The sequence below is a fragment of the Pelodiscus sinensis genome, chromosome 3, assembly GCF_052426305.1.
Source record: "Pelodiscus sinensis isolate ZL-2025 chromosome 3, ASM5242630v1, whole genome shotgun sequence".
Taxonomy (NCBI): Eukaryota; Metazoa; Chordata; order Testudines; family Trionychidae; genus Pelodiscus; species Pelodiscus sinensis.
This window is the reverse complement of record NC_143054.1, coordinates 85315457-85339275: the sequence shown is the minus strand read 5'-3', so window position 1 is coordinate 85339275 and position 23819 is coordinate 85315457. Positions and strand designations below refer to the sequence as shown.

Below are 23819 nucleotides of genomic sequence, written 5' to 3'. Positions count from 1 at the left end.
ACTCTTTGTACTTAATAAAATCACTTTTACTTATTGCCAAGCCCTGTGTAAATAATTGTTATCTGCGGGAACAATCAGGGTGTACATCCTCCTTTCATTGTTAAAGGGTCCTTGCCTGAGTGATTTATTTGGAGTTCTGATCCCAGTTGGAGTCTGGTGTTCTGGAAGCTGGGCCCAAAACTGCATTCTCCTCAGATCTGCAGTGTTTCAGGATCTGTATTGCTCTTTTTGGTACAGGGTATGTATGATCTCAGTGCCTTGGCTGGAGGAGACCAGGAGATCTGTTTCAGCAGGGCAGGGCAGTGAGAAGCCCCAGAAAGCAGAGAGGCAAGTGCCAGTAGCTTTATCAGCACACTGGAAAGCAACCCCAAGAGTTCTTCTGTGACCACATCCCATCACACCAGGCTTTGAACTTAATGCCACCAATTTTTCTTTGCGGTGTATACATACTGCTAGTCGCTGAATAATACACTGCAAATAACCTGTATTGGTACACCCACCACCAAAAGGATGTTCCTCCAATGAGAGAGAGAGAGAACTCGTCAGACCTTATATATACTCTGTCCCATAATACAACAGCAGGTCAGGTGCTTTTTCTTCTGGGTGGTGCCTGCATAACATTCCTTTTGTTACTAAAGGAGACATTCAAAGCACCTCTCTGAATTTCAGGTTCAGAGAGAGAAGAAAAAGCCATTTCTGAGGTGATGGCCCAGAGTCATGGCAGGCAAGGGCCTGGAAGAGGGCTGGGCTCAGTCATTAGGATTAACTATTTCGTTTCCTCAGCCTCCGCCCCCTAATATCCTTACTTTACTTAAGCTACATCGATGACATCTTCATCATATGCACCCACGGAAAAGAGAATTTTGAAGAACTTTACAAGGATTTCAGCAACTTCCACCGCAACATCAACCTCAACCTGGACCAGTCCACACAGGAAATCCACTTCCTGGACACTACAGTACAATTAAATAATGGATAAATTTCCACCACCCTATACTGGAAACCCACTGACTGCTACACTTATCTTCATGCTTCCAGCTTCCATCCCAGACACATTTCTCAATCTATTTTATACAGCCAAGCCCTAAGATACAACCAGATTTGCTCTGATCCCACAGACAGAGACAAACACCTACAGGATCTATACGGAGCATTCCTAAAAGTGAAATACCGAACTGAAGAAGTGAAAAAAGTACCCAGAGATGAACTACTTCAAGACAGACCCAAAAGAGAAAATAACAGAATTCCATTTGTCATTACCTACAGTTCACAACTGAAACCCCTCTGACACATTATCCACAATCTACAACCTATCTTGGAAAATGATCCCTCACTCTCAAAGATCCCAGGGGAAGGGCCTATTCTCACTTACAAACAACCCCACAACCTGAAACAAATTCTTTCTGGTAACCACGCTACACAGCTAAACATCCAGTATCCCAGCCCTGCAAAAAGCCCCAATGCCAACTCTGCCAACATATCTGTACAAGCAAATTCATTATTGGAGCCAACCACATAAGGCACCAAATCAGAGGTTCATTTCGCTGCACATCCAGGAATGTGATCTATACCATCAAATGCTAGCAATGCCCCACTGCCATATATATTGGACAAACTGGACAATCCCTATGGGACAGAATTAATGGACACAAATCAGATATCTGTAAAGGGAACATTTCTAGAACTATCTCTTTTGTAATCTTCCATTAGAATTTAATCTTGAGTTCAAAGGTTGAAAGAGATTAAAAGAAAATAAAACCAAATAGATCCATGAAACTTCAAACAGGTTACACACGAGCTATAACTATTCTCCTGTTACAGGAGTGATTCACCATCTTCTTTATTCAAGTGGAAGGAAGGAGCTTGAGTGTGTGTCTCGGAGCAGATGAAACTGAGCAGACAAGGTAAATATTCTTTGTTGTGTAATAGATTACTAAAACATCTTCATGAGTAAATCTGTAAGTGAAATAAATATCCTTCAGGGTTCTGCAGTGGAGTGTATGCAGTGTAAATATTTTCCATCACAGTTCCATAGCAAGAAGCTGAGATGCATGGGAATCTGATCCTGAAATGCTTTGTGTGGTTATCTAATACAGAAATCACAAGAACATCGTGCGTTGTATTAATGCCGTCACTTGGTTTGCGGTATCAGCACGGTGATGAAGCTTTTAATGGATCACTGGTAGTTCCTGCTGTGGCAGTAGAAGTGGATGGAAAAGTTAAGGTAGACACAGCTTTGTGCACAAGTACAGCTGTGGCATCTGGCTGGTTGGATGCCATTCTACACAGCAGTGCTGGCATTTGAGCAGTGCAGAAAGGTTGTAACTCTTGTACTCCTGTGTATGGGTGACTGCCCTAGACCAACCGTTTTGCAGGGTCCCTCAAGCTGGAAATTTCCTTGGAGCTTCCAGTGGAGCCTGAGGAGCAGAATGAAGTTAAAAGAATAATTCAAGTTGACAACACTAATGGAAATAGTAAAATAAAATACAGTTGGCCAGGGGGCTGATTGCATTGGGAAAACAGGAGGGGGAAGAATCTTCGCCGATGTCTCTCCCTCAGTTACCTGCCTCCTGTAAGTGTCTCCCCACTCATCGAGCTCTGTGCCCCTCTGTCAGCCGATGGTCAGGACAGTGTGTGCGTGTGTGTTACACCCAAGTCTTCGACTGCTGAGACACAAAGTCTCGTTGCAGTGGGCAGCCTAGGAGGCTGGAGGGCGCCCCGAAAAATAGTTAACGTCTGTGACTTTACTGCTAGGACCGGGGTCCCGTCGCAGAGGGTAGCCAACAGGCTCTCAGACGCCCCGAGATTATAGGAAGAGCTTATTACACTTCAGATTTTAGCTGCTAGAATCTGTGATTCCTTCGCAGCGGGCAGCCTCGGGGAGGCTGAGAAGTGCCCCAATGGATTTTGCCACCTGGGTGTGACACAAATCCAAACGCCCAAGCTCTTCCTATACTGTCCCTAATGACCGGCTGAAGTTCTTTTTTAAATTGTGCCTGGTTCTGTTACAGCAACTGAAGGAGTCAGGTTAAAGCTTAAACAGTTACAGGTTTATTGAGGAAGCTTATAAATCATATGGTTACAATGGCTATTGCTCTATTTCTTAACTACTAGCAAAATATAGATCTTAAAAATGGTTACAAAGAAGATAAAGATAGAAAAATAGAAATAATGGTACCAAGTAACAGCTTACTCTTTCTATGTGTACACTTAAGACTGAGGACCACATTCAGGTACAATTTTTACCCCCTTCTGTGCCTCTCGACTCCAGCATGTCAGGCCAGGGCCGGTCCCTCAATTCCTAGGAAAGACGAAAATACGAGGTGGGCGTCCCCATAGAACCTTGGGAGGTCAAACACTTAACCCGACCAGCAGGTAGAGGGTAGAATGACACTCAAAGTGAGTGTGTGCTGGGCCCATCTTTTATACCCATTTTGGGTCACGTATTTCTCTTTCTTATCTGTGATGCCAAATAGTGCTGGTCTGCCTTTTGTGAGACCAGTTCTTACAAGGGAGTTGTGAACTTAATTTACACTTGTAAGAGAGATAACTAAATTGGAATTACTGGGGATTCTTTTCTCAGTGGGAAATTCCTCTCCCAGGGACTGTGTTTGTGTTCGAATCAACATGGTTGCCAGCCGGGGCAGTTCTCGAAGCCTCGAGGACAGCTTATTGACTTAATTGCTCTCTCTCCACATGTCTGTTTTTTTCAGCTTCTCAGGATCAGATGAGCCAGCATAGACTATGCTGATTTTACTGCTCCTTCTCTGCCCTGTATGCTTCAGAGAGGCAAATAAGATGGATGATATGGGGGGTTGGTCTGTCTGGCTACATTGTAAGTGTCTCCCCACTCATCGAGCTCTGTGCCCCTCCTGGTCCATGGTGCCCCTTCCCGCACGGTACTGCCCCACAGCAGTGCCCTCCCCCCCACTCTGCAGTTTTCAGCTGTTAGGAACAGCTAACAGGAGAGTTTGGAGAGGGAGTTCTCCAGATAAAAGAGGAGTAAAAACGGGACCCTGGTGGTAAGTGGCTGTCTGAAGTGTGTGTTTGTGTGGGGGGGGGGGAGTTATTTGCAGTGTGCTGAGCTTGTGTTTGTCTGTTTGGTTTGTTTGTTTGAAGGAGCTTCTAAAAGTTTTGAAATCTAGAAGCCTCTGCTAATTGGCTGAGCCTCAGCCAGGGGGAGGGGCTACCAGAGTTATATAAGCCTGTGACTCAGCAACCAGGAACAGCTAACAGGAGAGTTTGGAGAGGGAGTTGTCCAGGTAAAAGAGGAGTAAAAACGGGACCCTGGTGGTAAGTGGCTGTCTGGAGTGTGTGTTTGTGTGGGGGGGAGTTATTTGCAGTGTGCTGAGCTTCGGTTTGTTTGTTTGTTTGGTTTGTTTGTTTGTTTGAAGGAGCTTCTAAAAGTTTTGAAATCTAGAAGCCTCTGTTAATTGGCTGAGCCTCAGCCAGGGGGTGGGGCTACCACAGCTATGTAAGCCTGTGATTCAGCAACCAGGGAGCTTGCGACCAGGAGAGTTTGGAGACGGAGTTAGAGGGGGAGGTTAGAGGGCACTAGTGACTTCTGACCTTCTTTAAAACATAACTCTTAGAATAATCTATATTCCAGAGGTTTAAAAAGAAACCCGGTTTATACTTAAACTCATTCATTAGAAAAATGGAGACAGAAGCCCAGCAGCAGCGGGGGCTATCCTGTTTGTTGTGTCGAGTGTAATATGTATGATTACCTGCCCTGTGGGCGGGTGGCATATGTGTGCACCCGTTGCAAGGAGCTCCTGACCCTCCTGACAGAGGTATATAAAATCATGAGTGGTGTGGAGAGGGCTGATAAATAACTTTTCTTTATTAGTTCCCTAAATAGAAGAACTAGAGGACATGAAATGAAATTAATGGGGAGCAGGTTTAAATCTAATACAGGCAGTCCCCGGGTTACGTACAAGATAGGGACTGTAGGTTTGTTCTTAAGTTGAATTTGTATGTAAGTCGGAACTGGTACATATTGTAGGGGAAACTCTAGCCAAACATTTCTCCAGAGCTCAGTTTTATTCTCCCACACCTCACTTCCCTCAGTCCTTTATTCTCAAGCTGAGGTGTCTGCTGAGAAAAGCCGCTCCGCGTCTCCCTGGTCTGCTGGGGGGGTGGCGCTAGCTTCACATCTCTCTGGTCTGCTGGGGGGAAGCAGCTAGTGCGGAGTTGCCTCACCCCGTTTGTAAGTAGGGATCTGATGTAAGTCGGATCCATGTAACCCGGGGACTGCCTGTAAAAGAAAGTTCTTCTTCACACAGTGTGTAGTCAACCTGTGGAACTCCTTGCCAGAGGAGGCTGTGAAGGCTAGGACTATAATAGAGTTTAAAGAGAAGCTAGATAATTTCATGGAGGTTAGGTCCATAAAAGGCTATTAGCCTGGGGATAAAATGGTGTCCTTGGCCTCTGTTTGTCAGAGGCTGGAGAGGGATGGCAGGATACAAATCGCTTGATCATTGTCTTCGGTCCACCCTCTCTGGGGCACCTGGTGCTGGTCACTGTTGCAGACAGGGTACTGGGCTAGATGGAGCTTTGGTCTGACCCAGTACGGCTGTTCTTATTTTCTTATGTTCTCCCCTCCAACCTCCTATAGTCACCTTGGCTCAGTGACCTTCTGCCAGTCACCATCAGCCCCTGCCTCAGGGGCTCACTACAGTTTGAAATGGCCACTCATCATGACCAAAGGGGTGTGGAACTGCTGCCTTCTCCTGACCTGGTGCCTCCCTGCAGCCCTAGTAGCCACCAGGTCTTGACAGCAAGGCTTCACCCTGCAAGGTTGTTTGGCCACAGCTTCACAGCTCTTCCTGTCCTTCCTCAGCATTGCTCTGTCTCATGTACCTTCCCCAGACTATTAGGCAGCCAGATACTTCCTGCTCCACAGCTTGAGCAAGAACATGTTCCTCCTTTCCCGGAGCCCTTCTTATAGGGCCTTCCTAGCCAGGCCCTCACTTATTTTGGGGCCCATCGCAGACTTCAACCAAGGATGTCTTAACTCCTTATGGACAAGGGGAGAACAACCACACCATCACATGGTCAAAATAAAATGATCAAAGAAATCTCTGAAGTGAAAATAAACTTCCTCTGACTTCCTCCTATTTTGTTGAGCTTCTATTACTAGAAAAGAGTGAGAAACATATTAAACAGGGAATTAAGTGAGAGAGATTGAGAGAGAATGAGGCTATGTCTCCACTACAGCTGTTTTCCAAAAAAACTTCACTTAATGTACACACCAAAATCGCATTCTTTTGAAAAAAAAATCTACAGAATGGAGGGCTTTTTCTGAGAATGGTAAACCTCTTTCTATGAGGAAGAAACCTTTTTCCAAGCTCTTTTGAAAAAAGGCTTGTGCGGTTGGGAAGAGGGAGTTCTTTCAAAAGAAGTGGAAAGACATAAAAGCACAGCTGCCCTGCTGGATGCTCCATCCATAGTAATCAGATTTAAATGCGAGATAGTGTCTATTCAGGGCTCATCTAGGCTACACTAAAGTGTCGAAAGAGCAGGGCTTGACTAATAATACAATCTACTCTTCCGTGGCGAGTAGATTGTAACCTGAAAGAGCCGGATTTGGGAGATCTGTGCATGAGCAGATTGCCGTACAGTGCGGCTGGAGAGCGGGGCTCGCCGTAGTTCAGCGATCCCTGCGAAAGAGGATATGCAGAGCTTTCGAAAGTGAAAGTAGTTTGGATGTGGCTTTTTCGGCGAACCCCCCCCCCCTTTCCGAAAAGCTGTGTAAACCTCATTACACAGCACTTTTACTTGCAAGAGATATTTAATTCTCATGCCAGGCTCTAAAAATGGCATTTAAATACTATCGTTCAAATTGGTAATGGGATCTGGTTTTGTATATGGGATAACAATTTTTGTCCTGAAAGACAGAATACCAAAGTAAAAATGTTATAAAATTATGTTTTCTAATCTGCAGATTCTTAACATGAGTGAAACTGAACTAACAATAGAGCCATCAAATAAATATATGTTCAAACATAAAGGAGCTTATTTTGTACAAGACATTACCACAGCTGAATACATAGATTCACTGGAGGATTTTGAAATCAGAGACAGTGATGTATTTGTGGCTACTTTTCCAAAATCAGGTGAGCCTGATTGCTTGTTTCTCTATCGGAAACTCATTTCTGACTTTTGTCTGACTCCTTTATTGGACCCTGCTCCTTACTAATCACCATTATGACCTAAGTTTGGTGATAGTAGTTTAAAATCTTTTAACTGCCACCAATTTATTAATGATGTTATCTCAGTTCATCCCCATGTTTAAGCTGTGGCAGAAGTTTAACACTTCGGAGAAAATCTGCAAAGTGTATTAGAACTTGGCTAATATTGCCAAAAGCTATGTACAACGTTGAATTATAGTGAAGAATGTCTATTTGTTTTTGTAATAGACAACTATTTTTATTCATGTTTGTTTAAGCATTTGTCAGCAATATTTTGGGAACAAGAAGCTGATGGAAAGGGAACATGGTGTGACTGCTTATACTAATGTATTTGCCCATGAACACAAAGCCCCCGATTTCACTGAGACAGCCATCTCGACTTGAAATTAATTAAACGCAATCTCTCAACCATTCACATTTAATCCCTATCTTGTCATACAGTATTCAAGATGAACTACCAACTACGTGAACTCAGATTATTCAATTTTTGGTCTCCGATATGACAGTGATATATTTTCTTAAAACATGAATAATACCAATTCCAGCCTTTGCAGATTGAGATCTATTTACAGCTTTAGAGTTATAATGAAGCAGAAGCAATCTTCTGAGAGAAGGTCAGAAAGAATGATTTGGCACCTCATTGTATACAGAACATTGTAACACGGAACACCAGCACACAGGGTGCTATCAGATAGTGTTAGTAAATCCACTGTTTATTATGCAATAACTAGTTATGCTGTTATGCTTATAAGAAGCACACAGGATATTTTAAGGAGAAAAGGCAATACAGCATGTTTATTCAAAATACAACTTTAAAAATTAGTATACGCCTTCATTCATACACACAGAGGGTGTGTCTAGACTACATGCCTCCTTCGACGGAGGCATGTAGATTAGCCAGATCGGAAGAGGGAAATGAAGCCGCGATTAAAATAATCGCGGCTTCATTTAAATTTAAATGGCTGCCCCGATCTGCCGATCAGCTGTTTGTCGGCAGATCGGGGGAGTCTGGACGCGATGCCCCGACAAAGAAGCCTTTCTTCATCGACACAGGTACGCCTCGTGAAACCAGGTTTACCTGTGTCGATGAAGAAAGGCTTCTTTGTCGGGGCATCGCGTCCAGACTCCCCCGATCTGCCGACAAACAGCTGATCGGCAGATCGGGGCAGCCATTTAAATTTAAATGAAGCCGCGATTATTTTAATCGCGGCTTCATTTCCCTCTTCCGATCTGGCTAATCTACATGCCTCCGTCGAAGGAGGCATGTAGTCTAGACACACCCAGAGAGAGAGAGAGAGCGAGAGAGGTCATACAGACGGTCTTAAGTTACCAGTCTGTTGCAGCTTGAGTCAATCTAATATATCATTTAGGCAACATAAAAGGGAGAAAAAAATCTCTAATAATTGTTTTTTCAATGGGGAACCTGAATACCCTAAGTAAAAGACATTTCAAGTTTTAGTTATTGACTATCAGGTAGATAGATCGATAGATTGATAACTCGTGTAGGATTTAGTGTTAAACACGAGCTATGAGGCTATTTGGATTTCCATCCCTGCTGCACTAATGTTCCTTTCATACAAACTATGTATTTCATGAATAATGTAGATTGAGACAACGTTTGGATGAGATCGTGATCATGGCAGATAATTACATGACATTAAAACAAAATTAGCATGAAACCTCTTTTAAATCAGGCTATTTCCTTTCCCAGGAACTGTGTGGGTTCAGAATATTTTGAGCCTGATTTATCATGAAGGCCATCGGGATGGAACAGAAAATATAGATCTAATGGACAGAGTTCCATGGCTGGAGTATAACTTACGTAATGTTGATTATGTCAATCGTCCATCACCTCGGCTCTTTGCTACTCACCTGCTTCACAATTTAGTTCCAAGCGATCTCAGGAACAGGACAGGAAAAGTAGGTGATACTGTTTTCATGATTTAATTAACATTATGCAGGAAAACTTCTGGCTTTACATAGTAAATCAGCCTGTATTCTCAGAGCCAGTCTGTCTGCACTCCCCACAACAACCTTAGCAGAAGGATATCTCCCCTGGATATGTATGGGGTTCACATTCCTCCAAAGCCCCATTCCATGTCCTGAGAGCCTGCCAAAGGAAAAGGGGGAAACGAAGTTCTATCTAGACTTCAGGATGTCTGTGCCCAGTGTACGTGGGCTGTGCTTGGTGTCTGGGCCAAGAAACAGAGCTCCTTTTGCGTTATGATAGCTCACCCCAAACGAGCATCATCAATGGCTATGATCATTATAGTCTGCTTCTTCTATGTAAATTGCAGGGTTCTTGTGGTGGTGTTTACAGCTATGTAAGTGTCAGCTCTGCTCTTATCCATGTTTTATGTCTCCTGCATCTTGAAATATCATGAAACTCCTTGTCAATGAAAGGGAGCTGGCCTGGGCAAGATGCAGCTCATGAGGAAGGCCACACCATGGTCATTAATTCACACTGAGCTCTTTCCCACTGAAGGTGTGCAGTGCCACTTTGCCATAAGGTTGAGAAAGTGGGAGAATTGCCTCATGGGACCAATGCCAATCTCTTACATTTCCATCTATGTATTCCATGAAAGGGGCTACTGTGCATCCATTTCTCCGTGAGATACCCTCTTTGCAGCTTCTTTATCTCGGTTGCAGTAACACTCCAATAAGGGGAGCAGATGCACAGAACAGAACCCTACTGTGCATGAGCTCCATCAGTGAACCTCTCAATGCATAGGTATCTTCCTCCTGAATTTCTTTATTGCTCAGCCCCTGTCTCCCGAGCAGAAAGACACTCCCTAAGACTACAGTAAAAATCAGTGGAACAACATCTCTTGTGCTGCACAAAGCACAGTTTTAACTATAGACATAGGAAAATCTTGCTTATGTGTACTTTACTAGGCTCATGTAGATTTTTGCACTGTTAAGAACATTTAGAAGGGGGCGGAGAGATTTCTCTTCCTGGCTACTGACTTTCTTTTCTCAGTGTGCATCGCCCTCTGGCTTAGAAATTGTCAGATCCAAACTGTAGGAGAAATTAGCTAAGGTGGGCAGCAAAGCATTTTAACTTGATTTCTTAAACACAATAGCCATTACAATTCTCTACAAATAGCTTTATTCACAATTTTATGAAAAGGGCAAATTCATGCTTACTGGGATTCTAGTCTGAGGATACTTTTTTCACTGAAATAATGTATCAAACACAATACACATAAATACACATCTGTTATTCACTTGATAGTGGTTGTTTATAAAAAGGGAAACAAAATCTAATCCATTTATTAACAAGTTTCAGTTCTTTTAAGGTAGTACACTTGTAACTGCAGTCCATGTTAATATTTGTGATTTTTATTATTACATTTTCCATAATTTGTAATTATTTGTTACCTTCTTGCTCTGAAAATGACCCACACAAATAATTTAAAAAAATTGAAGATCCACTTCTAAGAAAACTTACTGCTGTGCTTACAAAAATGATGAATCCCACTGAGGCCAATGGTACTATCAGCTGCAGACAGCTACACGCGGGCAGGAGAGGATTTGGAATTAAAGAAGTGCAGTATTGACCCTGTCTGTGCAGAAAGTGCTGGCAAGGCATATTAGAAGCATTTACAGGCAGTCCCTGGTTACGTACAAGGTAGGGACTATAGGTTTGTTCTTAAGTTGAATTTGTACGTAACTCGAACTGGCTCCAGATTCAGCCGCTGCTGCTGAAACTGACCAGGGGCTGACTACAGGAAGCCCGAGGCAGAGTTGCTCTGCCCCCAGCTTCCTGGAATCAGCCACTGATCAGTTTCAACAGCGGCTGAATCTGGGGCCTGGGACAGAACAGCTGGGGTGCTGCTGGGTAGGTCCCCCCAGGACCAACCCGGCTGCACCCCAGCTGCTCTACCCCAGGTGCCCACAACAAAAGCCTGGTCTGCTGGGGGGGGGGGCGCACTAGCTGCGCCCCGCCCCCCCCCCCCAGCAGACCAGGGAGACCCGGAGCAAAGCCGCAGAGGCGGCGGGGTCCCGTGCCTCCAAGGCTTTGCTCCAGGTGTCCCTGGTCCGCTGGGGGGGTCCCAGCAGACCCTGCCGCCTCTGCAGCTTTGCTCGGGGTGTCCCTGGTCTGCTGGGGACCCCTCCCAGCAGACCAGAGACACCCCGAGCAGACCAGGGACACCCGGAGCAAACCCGCAGAGGCGGTGGGGTCCCGCGCCTCCAAGGCTTTGCTCCGGAGCACCCGGAGCAGCTTTTCTCGCCCCGGAGGATGCGGTGGCGGGACCACTGCGCTTCTGAGTGGTCCTGCCGCCCATGAGTTCCGGGGCGAGAAAAGCCTCGTTCGTAAGTGTGGATCCGACATAAGTCGAATCCGCTTATATCAGGGACTGCCTGTATTTAAAAGCAGGATAAACAGTAGTATCAAGCACGTATTTTAATCCTCCTCATACGCAGAAATTTTAAGGGTTCTTTGCAGGACTAGCAATAGTATTAAACCTTCAGATTTTTAGGTTTATCGTGTCCATGTAATACGTCTGAGATTGTCACTCCTTTTACCTTGCAGGTTATTTATGTTGCCAGAAACCCTAAGGATGTCGTGGTTTCCTATTTTCATTTTTCCAACCTTGTTGTCAAATTTGAGACAATATCAGATTTTAACATTTTTCTGGAGAGGTTTTTAGCTGGTAAAGGTAAGGTGTTATTTCCTGCATAAGAGCCATGACCTCCTTGCTGACCACAGCCCATATAAGCTAACTCTGTGGATAAATTACATAGAAGGTGGAGCTTGTCAGAATCCTGGTGCTCAGTCACAGCTGGGGTTCGAAGGCTTCATTGAATGCACTAACACCCACGGTTCACAATAGAGGTTTTATGTGAAAAGAATTGCAGAAAAGCTGCACTGTTACTTCACCACATCAACCCTGACAATGACAATTTCAGTGCATTTCACCTTCACTTATGAGGTTTTACCTGTCCCCTATGAATGAGTGAACAGGCTGATGCAGTGTCTACTAGACCCCTTAGGGGATTCCTCCCATCCCTCATTGGGATGGACAGCCTCTATCCCTTTGTCCACACTCGAGCATGAAACTAGCAATAAGATTCGGCCCTTTGCATTCCATATCCAGGCAATCCTGTTTTTGTGTCCTAGCTGCCCACACTGCCAGCAAATTATCATGCTGGGTCTACTGGGTGTTTATCAGGGTTCCTCCTCCCACTCCAGGCCTTTCCTTAGAACAGATTCCTCTGGCTTCCTCCCCAAGACATTGTTCTCAGAGTGTAAGCTCTCTCTGTCTGGGGGACTTGTATTTCTTGGTTAACTTCTCTGCATTGGCCGTCGTGGGCTGGTGGCATCCGACACAGACTCAGATATTCTTGGAGAGGCCCCATAACAATTATTCTCGGATGAGTGTGTCCATTATTTCCCCCACTGATCACATCTTGGACCTCATCCAGTGGCTGGCCCATTCCCCGAGGCTTTCGGTGAATGCCCAGGGCTGCAGGCCATCAGGACAATCTGAACTTTTGGCAACATTTTGCTATCCTCAGTCCCACCTGGTTAAGGATGGCTGCCTTCACCATCTCATAGTTCTGGGCATGATCCTCACCAGTGTTCCCTCTAAGCTGTATAGCAGCACAACTTCACAGGTGATTAATCAGCTCTGCCCACTCCCTCAGCTGGGTGTAAGGAGCCCTGAGTCCCTTACTGGGTGGGGCTGATTAATCACCTGTGAATCTGTGCTGCCATGCAGCTTAGAGGTAACACTGCTCCTCACTCAATGATATTTACTGCCACTTGATCTGCTTCTGCCAAGAGTGGAGACAGCCTTAGGGCACAAGTTGCTCTCTCCCATCTGGTGCTATAGGCAACTGGTGCCTGAACGGGGAGAGATTCAGGGAGGGCCACTGAGAGGAAGAGGCAGGGAGTATGAGTGAGCACCTCATTTAGCAATCAAAATTTTGTCAGGATCATGGGGGCAGTGTGCCTCCTGAGTACTACCATGAGTTTCCTTTGTCTGGAGGTATGGCCCTCCTCAAATGTACCAAGGAAGGCATCTGGATCATCTTCTGCACCCATTTTACAGAGTCAGTGACTGTCAGTTGAAGCTTGACTTATTTATACTGGAAATAAGGCAAAAATTGAGACTGGAAATAAGGCAAAACTATTAACAGAGAGCATAATTAACCACTGGAACAATTTACCAAGGCTCGTGATGGATTGGCAATGTTTAAATCAAGATTGGATATTATTCTAAATGATGTATTTAGGAATTAGTTGGGAGACATTCGATGGCCTGCGTTGCACAGGAAGTGAAGCTAGATGTCCACAATAGTCTCTGCTGGTCACATGTTCAGAGATTGTAGGATTCTATCAATTTGGTTCTAGGTTTAGGGTCATTAATCTATCAAAAGCAATTAAAATATGATCTATAAGTAATTAATCAGAACATAAACATGGAAATATGTTGTGCCAGGTAAGAGTACAATTCTGTGGTGCCAGTGGGTTCTAGAGGTAAAAGTATAACCTTTATTAGTCAACATGTAACTGTCTGTCTCTGTGTTTGAATAAAACAAAAGTGATCTGGTATTCCCAGCTTAGAAGATGGACGTGGAATGATCTGCATCTCATGTTTAAGGTGAACATAAACTAGGAAAATGTTGTGAATAAGAACAGACCTAAAATAACATCTCAATGAGCCCAAATATGCCCCTAGCAGCAGAAGGGGAAAAAAGCTGAAAGAAGGACCTATGCTCCCTCGATTCTGCACAGTCAGCTCTGCCTATGAGCATTCTGGGATGCAAACATCCCAATAATTGAATGGCTTTTCTGTTTGAGATCATTAACTTTTATTTCTATACATATTCTCCTTCCCAAGTGTCTCCTGGCTCATGGTTGGATCACATCGAAGGCTGGTTCACCCACAGGGATGACTTCAACATTCTCTTCCTTACCTTTGAGGAGATGAAGAAGGTGAGACCAGTCAATCACTTCATAGCTCAGATAACCAGTAAAGAAATGCCTCCCTTGTTCTCTCTGATTTTACCACCCTTACTCACATCGAGTTGTACTTTACTCTGTGAGACGTTTCATTGATTGCACAGAGGAAGGTACGTTGACCTCAGTGATTTCAGTGAGTGTCATTGTAAAAGTATGTCTCAATGAAAGGGGGGAAGAATCAGAATAATTGGGTGAGATGCTTAACTCAGTTTGACATTCAATAGAAGGTAAATGCCTGGTTCACTGTATCATAACAGGTCTCACCTACTTCCAATTTGCAATGCTTTGCTTGCTATTCATCTGTCAAATTTTAATGCTGCTTTAGACACCTATATATATGGGTATGTCTACACTACAGGATGAGGTCAAATTAAGATACACAACTTCAGCTACTTAATTGCATGGCTGAAGATGAATTTCCTTAACTCAGCTTTTGGTGCTGTCCACACCGCAGAAACCTAAGGGAGAATACTCTCCTTTCGACTTCCCTTACTCCTTGTGGAAGGAGAGTTACTGGCATGGATGGGAGTGCCCCTTTCAGTTCAAATTAGCAGGCCTTCATTAGATCACCTAATTCTAACACTGGAAGATCGACAGTAGCAGGTTCAATGGTCTCTGTAGAGTAGTCATGCCCATAGTGCATTACAATCTTACTTATGAAATTGTGTAGTAAGATAGAAGGTCCCAACAATGAAGTCACCAGAGGCGGACTGGCCAGGTGAGACACCTGGAATTTCCCTGTGGGTCGTCCGCCGAAGGGCCGGCTAGGGCTGCTGATGGAGGAGAGGGATTGTGACGGGGCGCTGCAGCCCCGCACTTTAAATTCCCCGGTGCCGTCCTTCTACTGGGCACTGTAGCGCCGAGGGAGCGCATGCGCAGCGTCCAGACATGCCGCTCAACAGCTGGGAGGGAAGACACCCAGGAGTGGTGTGACATCACGGCCTGGGACTTTAAAACTGCACAGCCCAGCATTGCACTGCACGGTCCAGCATGTGGGCTGGAGCCCGGGTCCGGCCCCACAAACTGGAAGGCAGAAGGTGGGTGGGAGAGGAAAAGGCTTGTGCTGAGGGGAGGGGGTTAGGTCAGGAGAAGAAAGGGGAAGGCACTAAGAGACAGGGTAGAGGGGAGACAATGAGGGAAAGGGAAGGAGGGGAGGTGTCAGTCGGAGAGGGGTGATGCTGGGAGAGGAGAGGATAAGGGAATTGGGGGTTGGGGGGTGTTACCCCAAAAATATTCTCACTAGAGACCACCCAGGGTTACACTAGTATGGGTTTATTTCCACTAGGTAAAACTAAAGAGGAGAAAGCAGCCACCAAAGGTTTAAGCTAAGGAAGTTAGAACTCTCTCTCTCTCTTACACACAGACACAGATAAGCAAGCAAGCACACACTCCTCCATTCATTCACTCATTTACATCCATTCATTCCTGCCCTCAGGCTATCACACACTTACACAGAGATATAGGTTGCAGAAAGAGTCAAGGCATGTGGCTCCTGGAGGGTTTGTCTGCTCATCATGGCTGGGGAAGCTGGTCAGGAGAGAGAGACACTGGAGAGGAGCTTCTCAGGATCAGTAGAAAGAAAAAGAGAGAGTCTCACATGTGCTCCTTCTCTTTATATAGTGTCTGAATGGCTCCTGTGACTCATTCACCTTGTCATCAGGGAGCATGCCCAGACCTCCCTTTATCCAGCAGAGAGCCTGCCCAGACTGTGATGACTAATTGTCATGTGGTCTATTTTTCCAAGCCTCCTTCAACCACACTCACACTCACACTCTCTCTCCATTCACTCTGGAGAATGCAGTTTAGGAAAAATTACAAGCAAGGTGGCTGAATGTTCCAAAGATTACAAAGTAGCAGTTTACAGTAAATTTGAGAGTTACACAGATTGCAAAGATTGACAAGGATCACAATAAATTGCAGTTTAAAACCTTAGACCTTACAGTTTGGTGTAGCTTTAGAAAATCCATGTATATAAATCTAGTGAGCTCAGGTGGAGGCTTTTTCATGCAACAGGGCGTGCTGGGAGGAGGCTTGAAAGAAGGGGTGGGCATGAAGAATGCAGGGATGGAGCAAGTCGTGTGAGGGCACGGGAGCATGAGGGCAGAGGGTGGTGAGGGGGTGGGCATCAGGGAAAAAGAGGGCAAAGGGGACAGGGGCAGTGAGGGAAGGGGGAGGCACCAGGAGGGTGTATGGGTAAGGGAAGGTGCAGGTGCCAGGGGATTCTGGGGGTGAAGCAGAAGGACAGACACCTGCAGGGGAGGGACCAGCATCAGAGGAAAAAGGCAGGGCAGGTATGTAGAGGAAGGTATTAAGAGAAGGGATGAGGAGGGGTACCTCACATGATCAGAGTGGGGCTACTGGAGAAGTGGGCACGGGGGAAGAAAAGGGCTGGTGGAGGGGGGGCAGGTTGCAGGAGGGCTGAGGGTAGTGAGAAGGGCAGGAGTCGAAACAGCAGAGGAAGGTGAGGGGTTGGGGGGCAGCAGGCACTAGGGGAGCTGATGGAGCAAGAGGAGGAGACATCACAGCAGAGAGAAAAGGTTAATACAATTATAGCATAGTTGCATGAGAGGGGTTTGCTGGGGGGCAAACTAATCCCTATTGGTAGGAAGATGGTGGGAAAAGTCCTTAGAGAGGGGTCGCATGACACCTTTTACTTCTGGTCATGTGTCCATCTTGCCCCGAGTGTGTTACCTCCAGAGGCCTGGCTAATGGGAGTCAGGGGGTGTGGCTAATGGGGGTTAGGGGCGTGGTTAACAGGGTCAGGGGTGTGGCTAATGGGAATCGTGAAAAAGTGGACCATTCTCAACCCATTTCCCGGACCTATTTTGATTGTCAGTCCGCCCCTGGAAGTCACCTTTATTCTTCAATGCTCTATGCACTATCCTTATGCTTCATTGCACACTGTTTGTTTAAGTATCCCATTAGCCTTTACTCCATCATTTTATTCAGTTAGTTCTTTTATTTTCCAAGTTAGAAAACTTACTTCAAAATAATGTTCATTTCAGGATCTCAGAGGCGCTGTGCTGAAAATCTGCAAATTCTTAGGAAAGCAGCTAACTGAAAAAGAGCTGAACACAGTTGTGGAAAATGCTTCATTTGATAACATGAAAAGGGACGCCAGGGCCAATTATGAAAACATACCAGAAACAAGTCTCCAGGAACAAGGCAAAGGATATTTTCTTCGCAAAGGTAACACAGGAGCAGCCAAGTCTAATCAATATAATCTTCCTCATCCTGGCATAGGTCATGTTGAGGCTATCCACCGAGGACTTCCAAACACAACTTTCTGTGCTTGGGAAATAACTGGCTTTAGGGCACTAAGGCTGTGTCTAGACAACACCTCTCTGTCGAGAGAGAGATGTAGATTAGGCATGTTGAAATTGCTAATGAGCAGGGATTTAAATATCCCATGCGTCATTAGCATAAACATGGCTGCCACTTTTTTTTTTTAACAGAGCTTTTTTGAAAACTCCCCGGCAGTCTAGATGCAGATCTCTCCAAAATAAACCCTTTTTCGAAAGATCCTGTAAACCTCATGTTTTGAGGTATATAGGATCGGTCGAAAAAGGGTATATTTTAGAAAAATCTAGATTTCCGTTTTTTTTTTTTTTTTAAAAGATTCATTTCTAAAAAAGCAATGGCCATATTTATGCTAATGGAGCACGGGATATTTAAATCCCTGCTTCATTAGCAATTTCGACATGCTTAATCTACGTCTCTCTGTTGACAGAGAGGTGTAGTCTCTAAACACAGCCCAAGACTGTTATTTCCTAAGGGTATGTCTACACTAGCCCTCTAGTTCGAACTAGGGAGGCTAATGTAGGCATTTGAAATTGCAAAACAAGCCTGGGATTCAAATATCCCGGGCTTGATTTTCATCTTCCTGGCCGGTTGCCATTTTTGAAATTTACAAGTCCGGACTAACCACCCGCGTCGACACATGGCAGGGACCCGATAGTTCGAAATAAAGCCCTAGTTCGAACTACCTGTTATTCCTACTGGAATGAGGTTTAACAGGTAATTCAAACTAGGGCTTTATTTCGAACTACTGGGTCCCTGCCGCGTGTAGACACGGGCAGTTAGTCGGGACTAGTACATTTAAAAAAAAAAACAACAAAAAAAACCCAACAACAACAAAAAAACCTGGTGAATAAGTTCAATGATAAAACTGTCATTATCTCAACAAATGAAAATTGTCAATAAGCCCTTTTAGAAAGTAAAATTCATTTCATGCCACCCATGAAAGGAAAGGTGTTCTTCAAGAAATTAATAATATGTGAACATTAGAAAAAAATGGAATGCAGTTCTGTGTAGTGATTCTTTGAAGCTTCACAAATGGGGGTTACTGGAACTGATTTGTCTCTTCAGTTTCTAAGAATAATTTAGAGCACGGAATTAACCAAACAGATAAAATCTAATGGTGTGTCTACACAACACCCTGAACTCAAAATAATATACGCTATTTACACGATGTAAATTGTGTATCTATTTTGAAACAGCTTATTTAGTAATTTTTCTTCTAAAATTTGCAGTAACATAAATCAATACTACATGTTAAGAACTGAGTCATATAAAACTACTGGTATATAAAGCAGAATTAGTAAAATTATTTAGAAAGAGCAGGTCAGAGAGGAGGTGTATGACTCCAGTAGAAAAAAAAATCCAGAGGGGGAGGGTGTTACATGTACAAACCTTGAGGGCTGGATAAATACAGTATCCCCAAAGCCCTAGAGAGCTATGTTCTTGGGAAATAAGAGAGGAAGGACCAGTCTGGGGAGAAAAGGAATTGAACCCAATCAGCAGTAGTCATAGTCTCTTTCCTGCACTAGTGATATTCAGATTATAATAAAATCTGCAAGTGACCTCTAATCCCCAATTCAAAGTCTGTGTCTCCTGCCCCAGGGACCATTGGAGACTGGAAGAACACAATGACTGTGGCGCAGAGTGAAAGATTTGACAGCGTGTTTAAGGGAAAAATTCAAGAGCTGCCTTTCAAGTTCATCTGGGATATTAATGAAGATCTCGAGTGTGGGTTCCAGTTGGAGACAGGTGACAGTGCGCACCGGGGAATGAAAACGCACCTTTGTCACGGGTGTTCATAAAAATCCATTGTGCTGTGCAATTAAAGATTAGAAACCTGCAAAATTGCGTACCTCTAGCGTGTTTGCACATCACTGATAACCCAGTTCTAAGGAAAGGTGCCCCATTCTGTCCCAGCTGTCCTGCAAATCTCGGCACCTGATCTGCCCAGAGGCTGTGGTTGGGAGCCTGGATACCAACAGACTGCACACAGACGTGAAGTGTCCCAAGTGTCTGTGCTACACTGCCCTAGGTCAGCGCTCTGACTCCAGCTAACACAAGAGCCCCACTCAAGTCTTGGTCATTCTCTTATCTCATACACAGTGACCGAAACACACGCCGAGTCCTGTGAGCAGGCCGTAGTCTGTGGAGGGCAGACGGTGCCCCAGGCCAGTCAGAGGGATGCAGCCCTCTCCTCACCATCCTTCAATCAGTTAACCAATTAAATGAGATTTTACATCCCTGCTAGAGACGTACCTACCTATTATTGTCCATCTGAGCAGCTGGGGAAAGCCATTCCAAACCCTTTTAGTGACCCGTCCTCTTGACAAACTAAAAGAGCATTTCTGTGAGTGGGGACATTTCCATCAGCATTTCAAACAAAGGCTGCCACAGTTTTCTGGCATTCTGCACAGGGCAGCTACTTTGATTAAGAGGTGTGTCAGTCTTAGGGCTACATTTTGGCAACAGGATCTGAACCTCTTCATGGGAAGGGACTTCCCTTGCTTTATTTATCAGCCTTGATGGTGTTCTTCTCAACTTGCTTCCCCCCTGCCCGGTATCTCTGGAGACTCTGTTTCTGCTTCTTTTCATGTTTACCCAAGAGATGCTCATAGATCTGTTCAAATGTTAAAACAATTAGAAGCTCAACAGCACAAATGCCTGTGTTGACACCCCAGCATGAGTTGGCAAGGTGTCAAAAAGCAGAAGAGCTTCCCGCACCTGCATCTCCTAGAGGTAAGGAAGAGAATAGTGAAGTTATCTGTATGGGTGTATCAGCCTCAGACATGATCGCCCATGGGCTAGTAGCTTCCAAATTCCCATACAATTTGTAGCAACCTGCACAAAATACAACTGAGAGTATCTTCATGGCTTCTTCAGAACTCCCATGTGGGAAAATTAGTTTCCTTCAGCAACTTCCACAAGATGGGAGAATTTTATTAAATCAAGTTTGACAATGAACACAAGAGCAGCAAAATGGTTTTGTTTTTCTAATTTAGTTTATAAATCCAGTTTATTTTTCATTTTCTTTATATCCATCCTTTCCAGGCAAATCCTAGTACACAGGAGGAAGGATTGAGCTTGAGCTAGGAGACTGCCTGGTTTGTGATGATTAGAACTCTTGTTGGGATAAGAATTTGCATGTAACAAGTTTCTTAGTGTGTTAGGCTTAATTGGCATGTTTTGTTTACTCCAGTTTAGTAACTTATTTTGGTCTGTCTGTTGTCACTTGACATCACTTAGCTCTTTCTTTTTATACTTAGTAAAACACTTTTGTTTATCATCAAGGCCAAGATAAATAATTGTTAATAGGGGAGGTGGTGGCACAGCTGTAGCTCTCTCTCTCTCTCTCTCTCTCTCTCTCTCATTGATAAAGAGATCAAGCCTTGTGAGATTTCTCTGTGTAAGATTTTATGCCGAAGAATTCACTTTATTCTTGAAGTCTCTGTCGCCGACTATGGTACTGCGCAGTCTGATGAACTGTTCTGCCTTTTAGGTGCTTTTGTCTTCTGCTACGAATATTACTAGTTATTGGCAGAGTTTTCACAATATTTGTTTTAACATAATTGATTCTGAGCCCAGCTGGGCCTACTGTTATTGTTTTCAGGGGTGTCACTCAGTAGTGCACTATCGTCAGCAAATGCCATGTCTTGTAGCTATTCACCCTGGCATTGAACAGAGGCAAAGGAAAGATCTTCGCAGATCACATCTGCATCAGCCTTTGATATGCTGCAACCACGATCTAGGCAGTACTTAGCAAGGTGAATATTTAGAGAAATATATCATGACCTGAAACAGAAAAATAGTAAAATTATTGACATGTTTGCATCCCAATATACTCAGAAGCAGAGCTGCGGGTGCCGAATCAATGGAGCGTACTTTGTTATTTCAGTTTCTCTGCCGTTGGAGGGATATTTAGGCTCACAAGGATGTTCTTTCAGTTCCAGTTGTTAGTCACAGACTTTTCCTGGTTTAACTTTCAGGATAAACATGAGATCAATATCATACCGATCTGAGGCCAAGTTTTGTTTTTTTTCACAAACAGATGGTTAGATGATGACTAATAACTGATAATCCACAGACATCACAGAATTGTACAGTCACACAGTGTAAGGTATTTGCACCTTTAGATCCTGAATTATTTCCATATAGATGATATTATTTTCATTGGTTTTGATGAATTAAAGACCCCACACTAAATTGATAGATGCATACGTTAATAGATTCTACAGCCTAAAGAAAGAATTAAGGTCATGTAGTGCAGTGTTTCTCAATGACTGGTTCATGGACTGGTTCTCGTTCACAGCAGTCTCGTTGCTAGTGTTGGAGGTTTCCCAGATAAAGAATTTTAATATTTAATATGGAAAGTTATGCTAGTGCTGGGAGATTCCAATTAAGATCTTGGCTTCAGAGAAAACTTAGACATGAAACGGAAGAGCCTGCACTTTTGTTCAGAATGCGGAGAACGTGCCTGTTGAGAAACAACAATCACATTTGCACTTGCTGTGGTAAAACTTGCTTTCCCATAGGGAGAAAGAGGGTATTCAACACTCGAGAATGACAAAAGTTGCATCAATCAAGTGCCACAGCAATAGACTTAGTTTAGCAAACTCAAAAATATTAGTCAAAGCTGAAAATTTTATTCACCCAAATACACACTCGAGCAAAAATGCACCCACCTCCCTACACTAAGGCATTAGACAATAATACACATACAATGCATGCACACACTTGCCTGCAGAGAGACAAGTTTTCATGTACTTTTCCAGTGGCTGCGAGACCACCCATCCGAGAGCAGGGGGCGCTGGAGGGGAAAAGATGGGATGAGGATGATGGGAAGTGAAAAAGGCCAAAAGCACCAGGATGTAGAGGAGAGGTGGACAGTGAGGGAGGGGGGAGAGAGTGTGGGTACTATTTGGGGTGGGTGCAATGTAGGGGAAAGCTGAAGACTACAGATAGATGAGGTTGTGGAGAACACAAGTGGATGTAGGGACATAACGTGAGTAGAGCAGTGTATGGTGGAAATGGGATAAGGGCTGTCGGGGGTGTGACGTAGTGTGAGTTCCTTGCTGGTTGCTAGGTTTGGGCTGTGGGTGACCCCCCACTGGCTGCTGTCTGTATCACGGCCCAGCAGAATAGCTGATGGGACAGGGAGGTAACCTGTTCTACCGGTTACCTCCCAGGGAGAGGAACAAAGGAAGGAGGAATGCGCCCCTGGCTTGGGGGCAGGGCTGGAAGGGAGGGACGGTCTTTAGTTTCTGTGTGGGATCATGGAGGAGACAGCCTCAGGAAGGGGCTGGTATTTAGGGGCCCAGTCTCCCCCATCTCAAGGGGGGCTGAGGCATCCTAGGCCTGGCCCTGTAACCAGATGACATCTATGCTGTGCTGTATCCTGGAGAAGCAATAAACTCCCTCTATTCTACTGGCTGGTGGAGTCTGTTCATGCCACTACGGGGGTGCAGGAGACGGGGAAATCCCAACGTACGTTCACAGGAGGTGATGGATATGGGGACATAGATATGGTGGCTCTGGAAGATGGAGAGGAATAGGATAGGGCTTTAAAGGGGATAGGTAGGTGTGGTGATAGAATGGGATGGGAGAAGGATGCAATGCCAGGGAAGGGCATAGCAAGTGCGATGCAATGATGGGAGACTAAGTTTGGGATATGGTGTTGGGCACTAAGAGATACGGCAGGTGGAAGGCGGGATGAGGAGGGAAGCAATGACGGGGAAGAGGGATAGGAGGACCGAGATGGGGGGGGGGTGAAGTCAGGGGCAGGGCGGGGTAGGGCGTGGTTCTGGGAGGGCAGGGTGGGGCCCTGCACTAGGTTGGCGGGGCAGAGCAGGGTGTGGCGCTAGGAGGGCGGGGTGGGGCAGGGCAGGGCGCGGCACAAGGAGGGTGGGATGGTGCGGGGCAGGGCGTTAGGAGGGCGGGGTGCCTGGCCCCGGCACAGGGTGGCCGCAGCTGGTGAAGCTGAGCCTGGCGGGGTAGGCCGCGGTCATGGTGGCTGCTTCCGGCTGCCGGCTCACTGAACCGGAGTTCAGGGGCTCGGTGGGGGCGGGGGCTGTGGCTCAGCCAAGGCGGGGCCCCATCCCCCGAGTGGGGAGCCCCACGCCTGGCTGCTTGGAGCCTACGCCTGGCCCTGGAGTGCTGGGAGCTTTGTGTGAGCAGCCCCGGGTACTTCCTGGGAGGTGGCTGATGAGGCTGAGCCGGGGGGCCTCTTTTTCACCTTCGAGAGTGTGCCCTCCACCGGCAATCCCGCCTCCTGTGCACCCTTCCCGCAACTCCCCATTTCCCTCCCCCGCCTGTGTTCTCTCCCCCGCAACTCCCCTGCCTGTGAACCCCCATGATGG

General features: G+C 45.3%; 1 protein-coding gene across 4 annotated transcripts; it reads left to right on the top strand.

The window, feature by feature from the left end:
* Positions 1 to 1840: 1840 nt before the first annotated feature.
* Positions 1841 to 19314, top strand: LOC102448334 (amine sulfotransferase-like). Of its 4 annotated transcripts, none has more exons than XM_075924038.2 (7): positions 1841 to 1904; positions 6947 to 7118; positions 8905 to 9113; positions 11731 to 11857; positions 14045 to 14139; positions 17172 to 17355; positions 19069 to 19314. In XM_075924038.2, exons 2-7 carry the CDS (start codon positions 6956 to 6958, stop codon positions 19266 to 19268), a joined length of 978 nt encoding a protein of 325 aa, XP_075780153.2. In that variant the 5' UTR covers positions 1841 to 1904; positions 6947 to 6955; the 3' UTR covers positions 19269 to 19314. The 4 variants fall into 4 exon arrangements, with proteins under 4 accessions (XP_075780153.2, XP_075780151.2, XP_075780152.2 ...); XM_075924036.2 differs by lacking the exon at positions 1841 to 1904 and adding an exon at positions 3715 to 3835; XM_075924037.2 differs by lacking the exon at positions 1841 to 1904 and adding an exon at positions 4154 to 4293.
* The last annotated feature ends 4505 nt before the right edge of the window (positions 19315 to 23819 follow it).

Bases quoted from the DNA above. Each gene is read 5' to 3' on its own strand.
- LOC102448334 (XM_075924036.2), top strand. From the start codon at position 3,803: ATGATATGGGGGGTTGGTCTGTCTGGCTACATT. The intron at 11,858-14,044 runs GTAAGGTGTTAT...CTCCTTCCCAAG, and splicing joins GAGGTTTTTAGCTGGTAAAG to TGTCTCCTGGCTCATGGTTG. The intron at 14,140-17,171 runs GTGAGACCAGTC...TGTTCATTTCAG, and splicing joins CCTTTGAGGAGATGAAGAAG to GATCTCAGAGGCGCTGTGCT.